Consider the following 21,344-nt stretch of genomic DNA (forward strand, 5'->3'; position numbering starts at 1 on the left):
TTGCTAGACTGCCAAAGGAGTCTGTGATACCAAAAAAAAAAAGAAAAAAAAATGATTTTTCTCTAAATTAAGAATAAAGCTTTTAAATCTTCGAATTGAAGAATGATTATTCTTTCTTTGTGCAGACACCTGCATGGATCTGAACATGCCTTTATAGATGGGGCTGTCCATCCTTACCAATGTGTCCTTGTGTGATGCACATGAGCACTCATGTATCTCACTGGCTAAATTTAGTAGCATTCAGATGCCTCTTTGAGGACAGCAATGGTCAGCAGTTTGAATCTGATATAAGTACCTACTTCTCAGAAAAAAGATTGAGACTATACATATAACACTAAATGCTTTTATTTCTGAAATAGATTTGTCTTGCTTAACTAACCCAGTGGACATCCACATTTAAAAGAGGTATTTTGTGTTTGATGGAAGCCAGAAGCCTTCCAGGGAACCCAGTGGACAAAGCAGTTTCGTGTGGGACCACAGATGCCGAGCTGTGTTGTGGCCCTTGTAGCACCTGCCTAGTTATACTGCCTGTTAGAACACCTGACAGGCCAAACAGAATGGTCAAAAGAAACCAGCCTGGGCCTTGTGAATGGAGAAGTGTTCCTGTTTCTTTTATTTCATAATAGCAGAAGCTTACAAACCAAAAGAAGACCACTTCATATCCAAATGTACATGTCGAACCACTGACTTCTTATAACGTACTGTTTTCTGAGAAGGAAAAAAGAAATCTCTATTTTCCAGTGCATATTATGACTTGGGACCATTCTTCTGTGATTTAGTTGTAGATTTTTCTCTCACGATAGGGGATAAAAGAGGGATATGAGGCTGGAGGGTGGAAAAGTGAAGGCTTCGAGTGAAAAATCAGTGTCATTCGTTTTTCAAGCACCGTCTAGTGCCATTCCCCTCGAAAATGACCACTGTAAGAATATAATATCTGGTGACCAATGGCATGTTCTTCGTCAGTGACTCTGGGACATAGAGAGTGAGAAGAGAAAAAACAAGGTAAATGGAGGGACGGATTGTATATATGACAGTGACCTAAACAAACCTAGAGGGTTAGGCAGAGGCTTTTATATTAAAAACATCAGCATCAAGAGTTTTCTAACTCCCATTTCATTGTATTACTATACCTTTTCCCATAACACTCTGACTCTATATTTTTGACAGGTTTTTGATGGAAGTGGATCGTTTCTGTCCTACATTAACACATCTGCTGACCCACTCTACGGTCCCCAAGGCCTGGCCCTGACTTCGGATGGCCATGTTGTGGTTGCAGACTCTGGGAACCACTGTTTCAAGGTCTACAGGTACTTACAGTAACAACGGGAGGCCGGGAAGCCCCTTACAGAGGTCTTGCACTATAAACTGGAATAGATTTCTCGGCGCGGGACCAGATTACACCAAACTTTTCATGCTAGAAGGAATCATTGGCGAACTTTTCAAGGTTATTTCTGAATGTAACAATTTCCTTAAAAACTGCATATCTGATTTCTGTAACTGACCTTTAGGGTTCGAAAAAAGAGATCTCTTCTACCGAATCTATAGAAACTACAAAGTTTTACACCTGTGAACTATGGCTTCTAGGACAGGGATTTATGTAGTTAAACTAATTTTGCAAATCAAACAAGCATTAAAAGAACTAAAATATTTAAAGGTATTTGTTAATCCTGTGAATGGTAGCTTTTGCGCAGAGCTTCCAAAAACAAAATAAAACAACAAAAATAAAATCTGTTGTAGTTATATACTTTAACCTCAGTCATGAGACCTGGGGAAATCTAACCTCACTTTTACAGTAGGTATTGTGACTTTTTTTGGTTATCAATAACGACATATAAATTATTTTATGAAAAAAATAAGACTGGCTTGCGAAACCCTCTCATCTGTTATTAGCAGGCCTCTTGAGTTTGGCACTTAAATATAAATGCAAACTTCTCAACCTTTCTGGGTTAGATTGAAGGCCCTTTTTGTGTGTTCTTTTCACTTTTCCCTCTCTTGCTCACTTTAAATCAAAAAACAAAGTACATTTTCAGGAAACCTGAAGTTCCTAATGCTTTGAAAAGCATATTACAATAGTAATGCTACCTTTCGGTAAACAAACATCCCAACTCCAGATCAATGCGCTGGAATGCACTCAAAAAAGTTCGTCATGTTTTATGTGCCATGTTCTCACGTGTGTCTCTCCTCTTCCACTTCGTGAAAGCGAAAGCTTTACCTCCTGAAAAATGTCAGCACATGTAGTAGGACACCAGTATCCTAGGACAGAGAGCCATAAGTAGCCCTTTGGAGGACTGATGGTGTCAACCAAAGGCATGTGATTGAGTAACGGTTTTCCCCTTAGAAGCAAGTGTTACCAAAGTTGTGAAAGCATTACAGGTAAGGGCATGTTATGGTTATTTATCATTGTCTAATGAATAGTAGAGGCATTAAAGGACTATGTATACATGATTAGGGTAAGGTAGAATGTATCGTATATATCTATATATATAGCCGAATCTTTGGTGTATTGAAATAGGCAGCACTCTGAAAGACAGAAGCATCGTCCGGCCTTTCTTCAGCACATTCCTTTCCTGCGGAATTTTAAAGCCGTCCCAGTAGAAGAAGAAGCCCTGAAAGATTTGACTTTTGCAATTTTCCGGGAATGATGGTATTGGCTGACGTCTCGTCAGAAAATGGCCTTCTGTGCTTTCAAAAAAACAAAAACAGGTCAAAAAAGAGAAGTCGAACTCGTTACATTTAATTTAAATAAATGAATTTTGAGAAATGTTAAGAATAATTTAGTCAATTGTTAATCTGTCATTGGTACTGTAAAACGAGATGTGGTTTATTTCCACTGTTTAATTTTCTACTCAGTTCTACCAAATAGGATGTTGTGTTTGGCAGTTTTCGATAATGACTTTGGGATCTTTTTCACTGAAAGCACCTTTGAACTGTACTATAAGAAAACATTTCCTGTATGTATAATTATATGAATGTGATGTTTATGGCTTATAAACTTATAATTCAGTTACTCACCTATATAGGAATTTTTGAAATTTAGAAGGGAAATCTGTCTACTTCCGGTCGTCTATCAAATTCATGCCCAAATCAAGCTCTGAAAAAAATTTTTTCAGAAAGATTTCCAATTATGTTTAGTATTTTTTAGTTAGGTAAAGTTTTCAAAATATTTGAGACCGTCCGTGATAGTTTTAAAATTCAGTAACATTTTTAGAATGTTAAGATACTATTTCTTAGTATCAGTGAAATAAGTCTTTGAATTTAAACCTTCATATATAATGAGTGCCTGCTAGGAGCCAGATGCTATTCAAGGCACTGGGGATATAGTGATGGAGAAAAGACAAAATTCCTGCTTCCTTGGAGCTTACACTCTAGGGAGGGAATTTCATTTTGCCGTTTACTCACATTCTGCATAAAACACAAGCTAGACTTTTCATAGCTCCTAGACTGTTTAAAAGAAAACTTTTTAAATTGATTAAATTAATTTTAGTTTATTTTCTCAAATAAAAATGGCTTCCTATACAGATTCTGTCACAGGCTATTGATCTTAAGACTAGTTTACTTAAAGGGTGTTTTCTTTCTTTTCTTTTTTTCTTTTTTTTTTTGGCACAACATTTAAATTATATATGCCAAGTTAGAAATTAACTAGCCATCATACCACAGCAGGTCAGATATCTCAATTAGTAGATTGAAAACAAAGCTTATTTTTTTCATGTCAATATTGGCACAAACTGGAATGCAAGAGTAGATATTTTGAATCAGACCTCTTCTGTTACTAAAACATGCTATGGACACTCCAGGAAACACTATATTTTCCCCCCAAAATATGTAATCATATATTTTAAAATATGAATACCATTTCGCATTTGGATACATATGTGCATTTACTGTATTTCTTGGTGAGCATATTTTAGAGGGGGAAAAGTGCTGCTAAGATATGAATAGACAAGATTTAAGTGAAATTTTGTCACATTCTTTGGAAAATAGTTTCTGGTAAACTGAGAAGGATATTAAAATAAGTGACTTTTTTTCTGGGCTACCATTATTGTTTAACGATTTCTCTTTGTCACGTGTACAGAACCTGTCATACATTCATGATAAGTAGCACTGAAAAATTACCCATTCAAATTTCCCCTGGGCACTTACGGTAAAATATTGCCATTTAGAATGTGAAGGTCAGTGACAATGCACTCCCTTCCCCTCCCCCACTTACAGACCCCTGCTGGACATGGGGCAGTAAAGAGTCGCTTGACCTTTCAGAAACACATGAATCAAAAGCCTTTATGACTATTTGCCATTTTTTAAATAGTACTTAGTATTTCAATCAAATTTTAGTCTCCAGTAAAAACAAGTCCCCAAATCTCCTTATTTTAATTTATTCTTTGACTAGATTTGAGGCAAATAAATACTACAGGTCCGTGAAATTAGAACACACTTGCTTCTACTACGAAATATACAGGGTATGTCCTAACATGGAGTTAACTGGAATAGCAGTACACCAGCAAGTGTCTGGACCCTTAATATTAAAGGGTTCTCATAAATGCTTTGATAATACCTACTGAGTTAATTGGAGGAAATAGCAAATAAACATCAGGTAATCTGCAGATTACTTCAAATGAGCAAATCTTTTTGTATTTTTGGACTCTATAGTGTCCTCTCTATTGACCAGCTTCGGAAGAGAGGAGTATTTTTAGTTTAATAATTTTAAAGAAGACATTTCCAGCTAGGATAAAATTAAAGCTGTTTGCTGCAAACATTATTCTAATTTTGCTTAAAACTGAAAGTTGTAATACTGTTGCATTCTGTAAACGTTGCAGGGTTTTAAATTTTACAGTTATTTTAATATTTTTGATAACTAGGAATCTAGTATTGCCATAAAGGAACTAAGTGCCCATTAAAGATTTGTTTGGTATAAATAAATAATTTTTTGTTTTGTTTTAAATGACAGTAAGCTACAAATCATGATGTTAACCTTAAACTTTCTGAAGATGAATTGTGTGGCGGTGATCGTGTGGTTGGTTTGTGGAGAATGTATGAAAGCTATTAATATTCTAAAATCGATTAATAAATTGGCTATGTTGTTCCAATGAATGTACAGCACTTCCATTAACCTTTGAAAGCAACACAGCCTTAAACTCAATGCTTTTGCTTTATGACATGGAATGTTCTGTCATCAACAAGAGTGTATTCTTGTAATAGAATTCTTTATATCATTCTCAATTCTATAGCCTTTCAATCCTATGTATGAGTATGATGGTTCCTTGCTTTTTTCTTTTAAAATTTTGTACATTCCATCTTTATAGGTCTGTTTCATACGTTTCTGTATAGAACACTAAATCTTGTGCTCTCTGACGTTGATAATGATATAGTCTCATCATCTGTTCTTTTATGAATCAAAATGCTGACTGCCTATTTAAAGAAAAGAATAAATGCTGTGCATCAAAGTGTTTGTACGTTCGTAGCTACATACGTACCACAGTATTTTGGATGCTTTAGTCTACAATAAAACTTTAAATTCTGTCTTGAAACGTAGGAGAAACAAGAGTCACGTGTATCCTTACCATGCACAAAATCTCAAATCATTATAATAAAGCTTGTTTTCTCCGTTTCCAGGGTGAATGTTTATTTACTTAACATAATCATTTTTAAGTGAAGGGAAATAAAGGAATGTTTTAGAATTTGTGGAAGACAACAACGCTTCAACCAGTTTATTTTATTGAGGAGGCCCCACCCCACCCTGTCCCGCCTCTCGGCGGAGCCGCCAGGGGTCGCTGCGCGCCGCGGGGACGAGGGTCGGTCTGTCTCCCGCCTCTTTCACCTTCCCTGCTCCGCCCCCGGGGCGGGGTCGGCGCCAAAATCAAACTCTCCTTGGCGCGCCCCGCCCCTCGCAGGCCCCGCCACCGGAAGACGCGCCGCCTGCGCCATGGTAAGAAATGAGACCACACTCCCGGGTGGGTCCCTTTCCTCCCCAGTATCCGAGCCGCAGGGCCCCCGCCGTTGGTGGGCTCCGGGGACCGGTGCCCGACCCTTGGCCTCACACGGACGGGCAGCCAGATGGACGCCCTGGCCACCCCGCACCTTCCGAACGCGGCGGGGCGGGCTCGAGCGCGCGCCTGTCACCTGCGGCCGCGGCCGCGTTGCGACCCCCGCCCCCCGCGCCTTTGGGCGGTGGGTGGGGGCGGCGGGGGCTCCCTTCCTCCCTGCCGTTCTGCACCCCGCAGCTGTCGCCGGGCGGGGTTAGGTTAAACACGCGAAGTGTTCGAGAGCGTGACCCGACTAGCTCACAAACTCCGCCATCTGCCCGGGAGACTACGAGTCACTTCCGAACCTGTGCCTCTCGGCTCCCCGGATTCGGCCGCCAAAAAGCGCAGTTCCTCATTCAGAACAGGGAAAGAAAGCGTCAGCGAGACGACGGACAGGCGCGCAGGGGCGCCCTAGATCCCAAATGGCTTCCTTGATGTTTGACAATTGAGCATTAGAGCTCATTTCTGAACTGCTCACAGTTTAGATGATTATGAGCAATCACCGTCAGTTAGATGATGCCTGTAAATTTGTTATTATTGTTGTTATTTTTACCGAAAGGCAGGTATTGCACTTTTGTACTGCAGACTGCCGATTACTAGGGAGTTAGTCGTTTTATTAGGGAAGCATCGCACTGTGTTAGTCTTCCTTCCATGCAGTGATGGGTTACTTCCTGGTTAAGGTTCCAAATCGTCTCTGAAGTTAATGTCTTTCTACTCATCACATCGTTTCATAAAGCTTCAAAGTTTCATGCATTCTTTTCTGCTGCTGTTGGCAGAGAATCAACATCTAATTAAATGCATCTAAGATTTTAATATCTTAATTTAGTTAAGTGGCCGTTATTTTGCCAAGCTAATGATAGACAGGGATTTAGGTTGTATGGTGTTTATTTGAAGATACTTGTCCAGATGTAATTATAACTGATAACGGCTTCTTTGTGGTTAAACTACCATCTCAGGCACCTGGGCATGAAATGATATAAGAAGACAAACAGGACCATACTAAAATCTGTTACCAATGCTCTGCGATATCATATTTCGCTTTATAAAGTTTTTGGCCTAACATAACTGACTACTGAGACTAAGCAGCACAAATGTATTAACTTTATCCCTTTACCTTATATCTAGTCGTGAATTACCTTCTAATGCTTAATAGTTTAATGGGCTCTTAATTCTTTTTAGATGCTTGCCTCTGATCATGGAGAAACATGAAACAAATTAGAATAAAAGTTTTTGTAAGATACATTCTATTTTTTTTTTTTTTTTTTTTTTTTTTTTTTTTTAGTGACTGAGAAATAAGTTTAGTGTTTTGTTGATCAAAGATAACTTGTTCTCTTTCCTGATTGTGAATTAATAGCTATTTTGATTTGGTTGGGCTTGCTGGGTAAACAATTATAAATTCAGGCATGTTTTTGGAATTGAAGAAATGCAATGTAGTCTGCCACTTCTGAGGGCAGCAGATATCTACTTTTAATTTTGTAAGATTTTATTGTAATTGAGCAACAGGGCTGACTTTAGGAATTCCATAACTCCTGATTGGAGAGCGTACCTTTGTTGTCCTCAAGTCACGTTTTGAGTCCTCTTACTAATTTGAATGCATCTCTAACTTATACTATCAGGTTTTCTTTAATTTTAACTATTAAATGAGCCACTATTGATTTTTTTTTTAGAGGAATTTCTAAATCTGGATTAATAAGTCATCCTTTCATATTAGTTATTTTAGTTCTGGCCATGATACTCTCCTTCTGTGGTTAATAATAAAAACTAATTATAGTCATAAAAGAGACTGATGGATAAATTAGCCTGAAAGCAATGTAAATGGGTAATACAGTTCACCCATATTTCTTGAGTAACTTTCATAGCTTCTGAACTGAGTGGTAAGAACTTTCCTAAAACCGTGCCCGTAGGATAGTAGATCCTCCTCATCGCCTGCCTCTGGGGAGCAGCGCCTGGAGCTGCTTATAATACCCAGACATTAGGAGCCTTTCCTAAAACTCAGTCTGTTTTCCTCTGGTGCGGCCACAAACCAAAGACCTCAAGGGATTCTCGCTGCCCCACAGGGACCCCTGACATCGCTTCTAGATTCTGGGGTGAGAAAAGAAAAGTAGTGTTCTTAATCCTGGGGTGCAATTAAAGCCCCTGAAGATGCTTTTCAATATACACATGCCCAGGCTGAGGCCACTTCTCAGAGATTCTGATTGAGTCGATGTGGTTTGTGCCTGTGCACCAGTAAAAGCTGAGATGATTCTAATGGCGGTTAAGACCCAGCGAAGTGAGGAATGAACTGAAGGAGTCTTCTCACTGGGTGTGAATTTCATGCTTGGTTTATTCAGATACTGCAGAGGCCAACATGAATGGAGGTCGATAAAGCAGGATTGAACTCTAGCTCTCCATCCTAGGTTCAGTGTCAGGTATATACGGTCAGGTGCTGCCCTACCAGAGATTTCTCTGATTTATCTCCAAGCCAGGCAATAAATGGTTATCACAGAATTCCTTATTATTATTTCACCCTGTATCATATTTATGGGAGTCCAGTGGGTGTTGCGGGGTTCAAGAGCTTGAACAGCCTCTAATTTTGGGGTTAGGGGTTTTAGATACGTGGTCCTGAAATTAAGGGCTGACCTTTATGTCTTCTCTGTCGAACCTGGCACTAAGCTCTGGGAAGGCAAAGCAGTTCCTGTCTGAAGATTTTCAGAGAGACAAGTAAACACATCTTTTGAATCATAGTAATTGGTTTGTTAAAGGTATGTTCTGGGAACACACGGAATGACATTCAGCCTAGCTTGTGAGCTCAGGGAAATTCTCTTAGACAATGCCTAAACAAAGCCTTGGGAGACTTTGGAGTTTTGAATAGGTAAGTGGAGAAGGTGTTTTAGGTAGAAAGAAAAACATGTTTTGAAAGGCACAGAAATGGGAAAGACCAGTCTGCAAGTGGATAATTACAAGTAGTTTTTGTGTTACAGCTCAAATTGCTTAGCTCTCCATGTCGTTGTAGAATTTGAGGTGGGGAGTGGTACCTGTGAGAGTAGGTTGCAGTCAGGTGATAGAGGGCCTTTGTGTATCATTCTGGGATATCGGATACTTCTGGATGGTTGGAAGCCACTGAAGGGTTTAATCAAGGGAGAGGCATGGTTAGATTTGCTTTTTGGCAGTACGGAATGTGTGCTTAAAGGGTGAAACAAAGCGTCTTTGTGGGACTGCAGGTATTTGCAGGAGGCAGGTAATGAAGGCCTGAGTTGAGGTAGGGGTAATAGGAATGAAGCAGACCGTATAGATTTGTGAAATATTTAACCACTGAAATTAGCAGAAGGTGGTGGTTGGTTGGATGTGGAGTAAGATGAGGGAACCTAGGATGACTGCCAGACCTCTGGCTGGGGAAACAAGGTGGTATCTAACTGAACTCAAGCTCTAGAACAGCAGGTTTGGGGAGTAGATGTAGGAGAGAGGAGTTCAGTTTAGACCTGAGTCTGGAGTCTATCCAGCAGGCAGGTAGATACAGGAGATCAAAGCTCAGAAACATACTCAGGGACTCATGTAAAGATTCGAGGACTCAGTGTAAGTGCTAGTTAAAATCATGAAAGCAGATGAGATCAAAGAAAAAGTATGAGATCAGTAGAGAACCCTGGGGAACTGCAGTGTTTGAGAATGGACAGAAGGAAAAGAGAAAATATAAACTGGCTGTTTATTTGTCCCCATCAAGGATCACTGGATGATTTTATTGCTGTGAAACTAGTTAGTGGGTTTCTAGGTTCTGCAAGTAGAATGAAGACTCCCGTACTCTGGTGCATAGTCAGAACGGCAATTCCAGATCCCTTTCCCCATCTCACAGGCTCACGTTTTCTGATAGAATTTTTGATCGGATAGGGTCAATCTTTAATTGTTGTTTTATTTATGTCTGCTTTTTAAGTGGTGTAGTGTTTTAAAGTTCTTACTAAACAGTGTATTTGCAATTTTTGAGGAAGAGGCAGATCACTTAAGAGACATTCAAGTGGAATCCTCCACTAGAGCGCTAGAAACGACAGTTCTCATTCTCTTTTGTTATTTTCTGTGAATCTTTGCGTTGAGGAGATTTGGCTTTTATTTTTTCTTTGCTTTCGAACTTTACCTTTATGTTTACAATATATAGTAAAATTTATTATTAACATACATTTCAGTTACATGCTAATTATCTTAATTTTAAATGGGCTAAAATGTAGTTATGGAATAATAGTAGCCCAAAGTAGGCTTCGTTTTCTATTTGGGTAGGTTTTCCTTCCTCCAGCCTACTCTCTGCAACGCTGCTACAACGATCTTACAAAATGTAGCTCTGATCTTGTCACTCCCAGCTTTAGAGATTGTGCAGCAGCTCCTCATTGCCCGGAGTAAAGTCCACTCTCTTTGGCCAGTCAGCCTTCTATCATCTGGTCCCAGACAACCTTTCATGCCTCATTTGCCACTCGCACTCCCTCTACAGGCACCTACAGTAATCATCCAGTGTCTTTCTGGAGCATTCCATGTACTTTCGTAACACTGTGCCTATATGTGGTCTGCCCAGGACACCCTGCCCACCGTTGCTCAGTTTACCAGAATCCTTTTCATCTCTGACTTTCCTAGCTAATCCTCCTACCTCCCCAGGGTAGAGTTAATTTGTCTGTCCTGGACAGTAAATCATTCTGTTCTGGGTAGCATGTACCTGTTCATCAACTATAGGTAGTTATGTCTGTTTTCTTTGAGAGATTATAAGTCTTTTAAAAGTAAATACAGTGACTTATCACTGGATCATTTGATAAATATTGAATTTCTACAGAATGCCAGGCTTTGTCTCAATCGCAATTTTTATTATTATGCTGGCAGCACCTACTACAAGACCTGGCACATGGCAGTAGTTAAGATCAGTCTTCAGGCCTGGCTCTGAGAGTTAGCCAAGCTGCTTTCATCAGACAAGACCCTGCATAAAATTTCTGATAATGTTTCATATCAAGTCGTTTTAAAAAGCAGCACTTTAAAAAATTCAGTGTTTACTTTCTAATTTTTGTGCTTTAGTCGAAGAAAAAAGGATTGAGCGCAGAGGAAAAGAGAGCCCGCATGATGCAAATATTTTTTGAGACGGTAAGTCGTTTTCCTAAGAGTTTTAGTATTTTGTATAGTTTTTTCCTTACGTATATGTCATCCACTGTTAACTGTACCTTTTTTATTAGAGATCAATACTCACTAATTTCCTGAGGCAGGAATAAAATCCTGCAAATATTTGTGGTTCCTGGGAGCTGCGGAGTATGAAAGAACCTTATCCCAGTGTTTGCAGAGCCTCTTCCATCCAGACTGTCCTATACTCTGGACCCAGAGTTATCTTTCTGAAGCATGTATTTGATTGTATTCCCTTTCTGTCTGAAAATAATAATAGCTCACATGGACTGAATACTTCCTAGGTGCCAGCCACTTGGTGTGGATGATCTGATTTCATCATTTTTAACCTATGAGATCGGTACTATTGTTATCATCCTTGCCCTACAGGTCCGGACATCTGAATGCAGCCTAAGTTACCAGCCCCGGATCTCAAAAAATAGAAGTGATAGTTCTAGAATTCAAACCTGGGCATGATCATCTGATTTTAGAGGTAGTGCTAAATACTGCCTCTGTGCATTTATATGTCAGTCTGTAGTTTAACACATGTATGATGGCACCGAGGCCTCCTCAATCTATTCCAGATATTTGTGCCTGCCACTAATACGAAATATGTTTGAAGTTTCCACTCCAAAGTGGCAGAGCCAGGAATCAAACCCAGACACCTGTCTCTAGAAACTGTTTTCTTTACCATGTTGCTTTTCTTCACTTCCAGGCTAGAGTCCAAATCATACCACTGACCTATAAAAATATCAACTTTTTGTGTCTTTGCCTAATACTTGACAGGATCTTTAAAGTTTAGTCTAGCTCCAATGTACTGGCTTCATTATATACAGATGTGAAGAATATGGGGAAAATGGCAAAATTGAATATGAAATTAGTAAGTAATGATAATACTTGGCACTTTGATTTTGATAATTCAGACTCTCAGTAAAACAAGTAAAAAATTCTGGAGACCTTTTCTTTTTAAACTATTTGCCCTCTAAGTGTAATCATGCTAATCTCACTTATAAAGACTTACTAAAAGTCTTTGGCAATGCAGAACAGAGTATCATATTAATAATGATGCTATGATTAGGAGGATAAGTTGATAAACTTTGTCCATGGGGATTATGATTATTTGTCCTGCTGAGTTGAGATAATTTTCCTATGATCTCAAAGCAAGAAAAAAAGATTTAATTCCTACCAGGCAGTGGAAAGCTGGGGAGAGTGGTAGGGAAATTATTTTGTCCTTTTTAATATGTTAGAATTTTCTCAAATATCAAAATTGGTTGGTTCTGATTGAAAAATTTTCAATTCTGCTCTCAATTACAGTCATGTACCCCTTAACAATGGGATACATTCTAAGAAATGCTTCATTAGGCAATTTTGCCATTGTACGAACAGAGTGCACTTACACAGACCTAGACGCTGTAGCCTGCTACCTACCGAAGCTGTATGGTGTAGCCTATTGCTCTTAGGCTACAAGCCTGTACAGCACATTACTGGACAAAACAGCATGAGATTAAATCAAGCACAAGAGAAAATGATGTCACCAAGAGAGGTGGTAAACGCAAGATGGATGAGCTGCTGCTGGGATAGCAGCATATTGTTTTACAGCAAAGTAGTTTTCATGAGTAGACTCGAAAATAATAGTAAAATGTGTAGCATAGTAAATCCATAAACTGGTAACAGTCGTTTACTATCATCAAGTAGTATGTACTGGTCGTAATTGTATGTACTACACTTTTGTACTTTCATGGCCACACAGTAGTTTGGTTACAGCAACATCACCACAGACAGGTGAGTAATGTGTGGCTCTACGAGGATGGCTAGCTATAACGACACTAGGCGACAGGAATTTTTCAGCTCTATTATAATCTTATGGAACATTGACTGAAATGTCATTATGTAGCACATGACTGTAAATGATCGATCAATTTCATTTTATATATTCCTATACATATTCATTCGTATGAATACATACATGTATGTATGTGTGTGTGTGTATTTGAAGTTGCTAACGTAATAGAAAAAGAATTCTTTGCCTGTTATACTTAAGAAGAACATGGGAGCAGTATGTAGCTCAAGGATAGAGAACTTGCACCTGCAGTCTATTTTACCTGATAGCTTTGTGACTGTAAGGAAGTTATTTGGCCTAAGGTTCTTATCTATTAAAGAGAGCTATAATAATTGTACCCAGCTTACAGTGTTGATATAAGGATTAAATGAGATAATCTTTGTAAAACATTACAATGCCCAGATCACAAGTGCTCAATTAAAAGTTATCATAACTATGTGTCTTCTATGGTATGGTACACATAGTTTTTTAAGAGATAGAATATTGTATTCTTCTCTTCTTTATTTCTGTTCAATGCTGGGAAGAACTAATATTTACTTAAGACCATTTTCTCTGTCCACTTAAATGACCACATTTTAGTTTTGAGGCTTGTTCTTTGCAAGCTCATTTATTTACACGGCAACCCCATAGAGGCAGCCAGTATGTCTGGGGATCCTCCTTGATGACCTCATATAGGCAGATGTCTCAATGAGTTCATGTTCTTTTTCCAGGGAATCCAACGTATTTGCAAATAGGTTTGATTAATTGATTTGTTTAATGCATTAGAGGCCTGAAGTCAGTAATTCATTGCATGTTCTCTGAGACCATAAAGTATTACCTAAAACAGTTTATTCCCAGATGTGCAAAAATTGATTTCATACTCTATGTCTAATGACTTAATATTTTCCTTAATTTACTAAATCTTAAGTGTAGTGAGATGAAGTTATTTTTAACAACATTTTATTATGAAAGATGAATGAATTTTACAGTGATATCTATCGTTCTACCATGAACATTTTATTCTACTTGCTTTATCACATATATATTCATCTACCTACTCCTTTATCCATCAGTTTGTCTTGGGGGGAAGAATGTATGCCCGGTCTTTTGTTAGGTATATGTTTTGTGAATATTGTCTTCTAGTCAGTATTTGTCTTTTAAATTTCTTAATAGTACCCTTGGATGAGCAGAAGTTTTAAATTTTTATTGAGTCTAAGTTCCATCTTATTGAAGTTGTCTTTTCAAGTGTATTTTGGAAGAGATAGATCCCAGATTTCCATAACAACAATCACGATAATTCTCTTGTAATTACTGAGTACTTCTGTCTTCTCAAATATTTCACTTTTGTTATCCAAATTTTTTGCACTACTTCAACCAAGGCTTATTCCGAGAAGAAAGGAGTATTCTATGTAGATTTCTTTTCTAACCATAATATAAATATTCCATACATATAGCTTCCCGGAACATTTTGCTTTGGTGGACATACAGCATGCATAGGTGAATGATTGACAGGCAGCCATGAAATATATAATTTTCCAATTGTTTAAGTGTATTCTTCCATGAAACTGTAAATGTAAACAATTCTTGACAGTTGTCTATGTTTTGCTTTTTGTTAGAACTGCTAAATCTGTAACGTATGATGTATGCTAAGCAAAGTACTGTTTGTGTTTTCTTAAAATCAAAGTGTCAGAAAAGCTGATTATCTCATGTTAACAAGTGATTCATCATAACTAATTTTCATACTTCAGTGCGAGTATGTTCTTTCCAATTACTTTAAAGAATTGTTTGTTCATGTAAAATCTGTCTTTTGTAACTTCTCTTGAATGTATTAACATGATAATTGTACTTTCTTTCAGCTCCAAAATGCTTGATTTTATTGTTCATTTCCAGGAATAGTTTTTTAATACAATGTCTTATGAACATAATTATGGTAAATATAAATATATAGCAGAGAATAAACATGTTTTTCATCTCTCCCTCTTTTTTCAAAAAAACTCTTTTAAACAGAAAGATGTATTTCAATTAAAAGACATGGAGAAGATTGCTCCCAAAGAGAAAGGCATTAGTAAGTATCAAAGGCATGCAAGGGTATTTAGGGAAATATTGGTCATCTTTTCTGCTACATCTTTTCTACTTTCCCTTTATGGAAACAGATTTCTAGAGATGAATGTAAAAGTCCTTACATGATGTCTTTGGGCCTTGGCCATGAGTCCTGTGGCGTAACAGTTTTAGGAAAATTAAAATGGAATATGCATGCATGCCGTGTACACACACAACATGTACACACAAATATACACATTTATTTATGGATATAATTTACTTCAAAAGAAGGAAAAATTATTCATGTATGTTCTAGTATTTGTTAAATGTGACTTTTTTTTTTTTTGTCTTTACATGGTGTGTTAGTTTTCTGCAGCTATATTAGTTTTTTTATAGCAGAAAATTATCACCAACTTGGTGCCTAAACCCAGCAGAAATTTATTCTCTCATAATTCTGGAGGTCAAAAGTCTAAAATCAAGGTGTCGGCAGGGTCAGCTCCTTCTGGAGGCTGTGGGGGGAGTCCTGGCTGCGGGTGGCTGGCCGCGGCGCTTCGCTCGTAAGCGCATCATTCTGCTTGCTGCCTCTCTTCACGTGGCTTCCCCTTCGTTTTCCCCTCTTCTGTTTCTTATAAGGACACATGTCATTAGATTCGGGACCCATCCTACATTCAGGATGATTGCATCTTGAGATCCTTAATTATATCTATGTAGATACTTTTTCAAAATAAAGTCACGTTCATAGATTCTGGGGTTCATCTTTTGAGAGGTCACTCGTGGCATATATGATACACATTTTGTTAAACTTTACTTTCTGATTACGTAAACTGTGTAATATGCATGCTTATTTTAACAGATTTGGAAATTATATAGAATACAATGAAAGTAAAAGTCGTTTATAATCTCTATTCTGAGAACACCACTGTTAACGTTTTGCTGTATTTTGATATCTTATTCTTAGATTCTGTTTGTCTTTGAATGTATGTATCTGTCCATTTCTCTGAGAAGGAACTATGCTGCACGTGCAGTTTTGTGTTCATGTATTTTTTCATAGAACATTATATCATTTGCATTTATCTGTCATTTGCTTTAAAAATGATTTACAGTATCTGCCTCTTCTAATGTTTAACTCTGTGACCACCTACTGTACCATTACTTGCTTAACTCTGTTAACTATTATTGAATATCTAGGTTGTTCCCTAAAATTAATATGTAATTAATATGCTAAAATTAATATGTAATTAACATGCTATCCATAAACTTTTTCTAAAAGACTAATTTTTTTTAGAGCAGTTTTAGGTTCACAGAAAAATTGAGGTGAAGGTACAGAGGTTTCTCATACACTTGCCGCGCATAGCTGCTGATATGAACATCACTCACCAGTGGTGCATATACTACAGTTGGTGAATCTGCGTTGATGCATTGTGATCATCCCAAGTCCTCAGTTTACATTAGGGTTCACCCTTGGTTTTGTACATTCTGTGGATTCAAGCAAATGTGTAATGGCATGGATTCATCATTATGGTACCATACAGAGTATTTTTACTGCCTTAAAAATCCCCTGTGCATTCATTGCCTCTCCCGGCATAATTTTTTTTTTTTTTTAACATCTCATTACCTCAGTAGGAAATGTCCCTAGAAATAGAATAGAAAATGTCTTTTCGTATGTATTCTCAAATTGCCTCAGGAAAGGCTATACCAAATTCTACTCATTCATTTCTCAGAACTGTGTTTCCATTTTTAGTGTTCTTTGATATTTCTTTTCAGTTTGTACTTTGCAAGTGAGGTTGAATGTTTTGCATATTCAGCATTGATTTTATTAAATTTTTAATTTTTTAATAGATTTTATATTTGGGGACTTGCTCTAGGAAAAATCAAAATGGACATTAAGATATCAATGATTTCTTGACACAGTTTAATAGAAAGTGAGAATCGTTTATGAATTTCAAACATTTGTGAAATAGGACTTTGTATTTTTTACATGCTATTTTTAACAATTTTTTCTGATTTTTCATATTACCCCAACCATAATATCCAGTTTATTATTTAATTTTTCATAATAGTTTTAGTTTAGTATTCTTAGCAAAAAAGGCAATGCATGTTTATTGTTGGAAAAAAATTAAAAATGAGCAAAAAGAAGGAAAATTAATTGCCTCTTAATCTACCATTCAAAGATAACCATTGTCATGTTAGTGTATACTGTCTTTTAACTTGATTTTTTTTTTATATAGTACATTCTATATAATACATTTTGGATGTGCATATAACATGCCATTAAATAAATTTTTATAACATAAATGATTACCTAGTATTCCATTGCAATAAAATACTTTTAAAAGTCTAGTTATTGGACTGGTTTCCAATTTTTTTTTACTGTTGACTGCTCTGACAAGCATCCTTATGCATATCCATCATTATTTTCTTTGGCTGAATTTATAAAAGTGGAATTTCTACATAAAATCTAAGGTGTTAGGTACATACTGCCATGTTTTCTACCCATGTTGAGAGTACCCATTTCCCTAAATCCTTTATTGTATTTTTTAGCTTTTTAAATTTGGTAGTCAAGAAATCATAACTCATTGCTTTATTTTAGATTTCTTCAGTTATTAATGAGGTCGAACATTTTTCTTGTTTACCGACCATGCATATTCTGTAGATGCCCATTGATGTACTTTTGTTTTTCTATTGGAGTATTTGTCTTTTAAAATTATTTTTAAAAGCTCCTTATTTATTAACTTATTAACTCTTGATCTATAATATTTGTTGCAAGTATTTCCCTAGTTATTTGCCTTATAATATTATATGTGTCTTAATGTAAAGTCTTTAAAAATTATCTCTTATAGCTGCTATGTCAGTAAAAGAAGTTCTTCAAAGCTTAGTTGATGATGGTATGGTTGACTGTGAGAGGATTGGAACATCTAATTATTATTGGGCTTTTCCAAGTAAAGCACTTCATGCAAGGAAACGTAAGTTGGAGGTTCTAGAATCTCAGGTAAGCCACCACAGGTAAAAATAATAGATATGCTTATAAGAAGGAAATTTGTTTCACTTAATCTTTTAGTCGTTTCTGTTTAATTTTTAACATACATTATTTGACTCAGACTCTAAAGATAATCAACATTTTTCTCCCCCTAACAATACAAGGACTTTAGAATGTTTTAACTTTGATCTTCTCACATGCCATGATATTGTTTTCTAGTATTTTAGTTTCTGTTAGATTTATAGAAAAACTGATGGGAAGGCACAGTTCCCAAATACCACCCCCTTATCCCTACCAAACACACAGTTTCCCCTGTTATTCACATCTTATATTAGTTTTTGTGTGGACATATGTTTTCATTTTTCTTGGGAATTGCTGAGTCATACAATAACATTATGCTTAACTGTTTGAGGAACTTCCAGACTGTTTTCTAAAGCGGCTGCACCATTCTGTATTCCTCCCAGAAGTGTAGGAAGGTTTTAATTTTGCCACTTCCTCACCAAAACTTATTACCTGACTTTGATCTTTGATTCTAACCATCCTAGTGGTTATAAAGTGGTATCTCATTATGGTTTTGATTTGCTGATGACTAACGATGTTGAGCATCTTTTCATGTGTTTACTGACCATTTGAATATCTTTCTTAGAGACATGTCTGTTCACATGTTTTGCTCATATTTTATCTCTTAAAAACGATACTGCATTTTTTTCCTGCTAGTAAATTACATGCATATTCATCACTAAGCAATTTTTTTTTTAATTTATGTAATTAAAAACTTCATAAAAGAGTAATTTACTTTTAGGTCTTACTGCATTTTCATGTCTTCATGGTTTTTTATTCTCGTTTTTATTTTCTTTGCAATTCCCTTGTCCTTCCTTTCTACTTAGCCAGTTCTAAACATCTCTCAGAAACCTTCTCAAATGCTTATAACTTGAGAATATGTACCATAGATTTTCTGTTTTTTTTAATTTTTGACATGTATGAGTCTTGAGTTTTATTTATTCTATTAGATTTTAATAGCTTTATTGAGGAATAATTGACATATAAAAACTACTCATACTTAAAGTTTATAAATCGATAAGTTTTGACATGTATACATTCATGAAACCATCACCATAATCAGGATAATGAGAATACCTGTCATCTCCTAAAGTGTCTTCATTTCTCCTTTTAGTCTTTTTCTCCTGCCCTTCCCGCATGGCCCCCATCCCCAGGCAACTATTGATTTGCTTTCTGTCACTATACATAAGTTTATATTTCTTTGAATTTTCTATAAATGGAATCATATAGCATATACTCTTTTTCTTGGCTTCTTTTAACTCAGTGTAATTATTTTAAGATGTATCCATAATGCTGTATGTACTAACCATTCATTTTTATTACTGAGTGATATTTCATTACATGGATGTACAACAGTTTGTTTATCTGTTAGTGGACATTTGAGGTTTTTATTTGTTTTAGTTTTGGGTTATTAGAAGCATCGAATAGTCATATAAAGTCTTCGTACGGATGTTTGTTTTCATTTATGATGGTAAACGCCTAGGAATGGGGTAGCTGGGTCACATGGTAGACATATGTTTAACTTTTTAAGACGTTGCCAAACCGTTTTCCAAAGTGCTGTGCCATTTCATATTCCCGCTAGCAATGTATGTGAGTGCCGGTCTCTCCACAATACCAAGTATCAATCAGGATTGGAGGGACTGGCACTCACACACATTGCCAGTGGGAATATAAAATGGTAAACCAGAGAAACTCTTTGCCTATGAGAAAAAAGGCCAATTAGATATGTTTTGTTTCTTTGCCTCTGGATTTAGCATAATCTCTAATTTAGCAAGTGGAGTAGCTTGACAAACCTTAATAGAAATGAGAGATTCTTGCTAGTGTGCTAGTGCAGTGAATCTTTTCTTAAAAAGTGAGCATGATAGCATTGTTTATTCTGAATGAGTGAAGAGTAGGGTGTTCTAATTAGTTACTCACAGTATACTCCTCTCCCTACTGGTCTGAGAGTTGGCATCCAATATATTTTGTAACACACCTCTCTCTCCCCACCCCTGTTTACAAGCTGGAGGTTGAAGCTTAATCTTGCACCGAAATCGTAGGTCAAGTCAGAGATAGGCAGTAGATTTAACACCTTCAGTTGTAAGCACTCCAGCAGTAAACGGAGAGCAGGATTTTGATATGTCATTTGTAAAAGATTGATAGCCCTTGGCATTTGCTGTAAATTAAGAACAAAACAAAACAACAAACTCAGTGCCATTTCACTGACCTAAACCTACTTTTTTCTGTCACTAACATTTGAGAAGCCATGTCAATGTCATACTGTACCCCTCAACCATAGTTCTGAAGATCACATCACTTTAGAGAAGCAATATGGCATAATGGAAAGATAAATAGAAATAAGACATGGATTGAAGTCACAGCCTCACTTCTTACTAACTGTGGTATCTTGGAAAGTTTTCATAGGCTCTTTGAGGCCGCAGTTTCTTAATTTGTAAGAGAGATTACTCCTATTTCAAAGGGTCACGATGCAGATTAGGTGTTATGTGTCAAGTGCGTGGTGTACATACACATTCAGTGTACAGTGGCCACAGATTCAGCTGCATTAATACTCATTCAGGAATATACTGTTAGTTTACATGTTCTGTCAGAACCAATATTTAAGGGTCTACTATGTGCAAGATATTTTACCAGATAACAAAAGTAATTCTAAAAAGTAGAAATCAAGATCCATGTTTTATGAGAAAGAATTTATAGGCTAACAAATATACACATGAAAGAGTGAAATGAAGAGTGAAAAGTGTTAATGGCTAATTGCCTGAATGAATGGTAGGAATTAAAAATGCTACAAGAGATGGTGGGATTTATATAAAAATAGAAGGTGTTTAGTTAATGTTGAATTGAACCAGATTCCAAATTCGGGGTTTCACTAAAGGATCAGTTTATTCAACACATTGCCAAAGTAGAATATGAACTTCCTTTGAGTTTCTTCTTAATTACTTCCAGATTGGTGTGGGGGGGGGCAGGGACTCTTTAATTTTTTCCTCCCATCATTCTGTTCTGCTTTGGTTCTGTCAGTGATTCCAAATATGTGCAGGAATGTTTTCATCTCTTGAGAATAGAGGTTTTTTTTTTGTAGTAGTAGATCTGAAAATTAAATCAGGAAACACATTCTTTTCTCCCTTGTCTTTAGGTTGTATGCGTTGATTATTAGTAAAGACAGTCTGAAAGCCTCACGATTACAATTTATGTTTCCCTTCAACTGCGTATGGATTGCATAACTATTTCTACAGATATTTACTGTGCGCCTGTTAGGGGCATGCCTTGTGCCAAGTTTTTTAGGGCACTATAAAAAGAATAGTATGTGTGTTTCATGTTGAGGTAATTTACACTTTAC

General features: G+C 36.8%; 2 protein-coding genes across 19 annotated transcripts in view; both read left to right on the forward strand.

Moving 5' to 3' along the window:
- Positions 1–5,602, forward strand: part of TRIM2 (tripartite motif containing 2) — a 94,877-nt gene extending 89,275 nt beyond the window's left edge. For all 15 annotated transcript variants that reach the window (XM_016144615.2, XM_016144616.2, XM_016144620.2 and 12 more), the window contains one exon: positions 1,168–5,602. In XM_016144615.2, coding sequence (XP_016000101.1) covers positions 1,168–1,320 — 153 coding nt within the window. In that variant the 3' untranslated portion in view covers positions 1,321–5,602. The remainder of the gene's footprint in view (positions 1–1,167) is intronic.
- Positions 5,603–5,852: 250 nt separating this feature from the next.
- Positions 5,853–21,344, forward strand: part of MND1 (meiotic nuclear divisions 1) — a 78,115-nt gene continuing 62,623 nt past the window's right edge. For 3 of the 4 annotated variants that reach the window (XM_036233569.1, XM_036233570.1, XM_036233571.1), the window contains exons 1-4: positions 5,854–5,920; positions 11,037–11,102; positions 14,941–14,998; positions 17,814–17,962. In XM_036233569.1, the coding sequence (XP_036089462.1) occupies positions 5,918–5,920; positions 11,037–11,102; positions 14,941–14,998; positions 17,814–17,962 (276 nt within the window). In that variant the 5' untranslated portion in view covers positions 5,854–5,917. Of the gene's footprint in view, positions 5,921–11,036; positions 11,103–14,940; positions 14,999–17,813; positions 17,963–21,344 lie in introns of all 4 variants that reach the window. The other variant, XM_036233568.1, reaches the window with a different exon arrangement.

Source organism: Rousettus aegyptiacus, unplaced genomic scaffold (assembly GCF_014176215.1).
Source record: "Rousettus aegyptiacus isolate mRouAeg1 unplaced genomic scaffold, mRouAeg1.p scaffold_m13_p_16, whole genome shotgun sequence".
Taxonomy (NCBI): domain Eukaryota; kingdom Metazoa; phylum Chordata; class Mammalia; order Chiroptera; family Pteropodidae; genus Rousettus; species Rousettus aegyptiacus.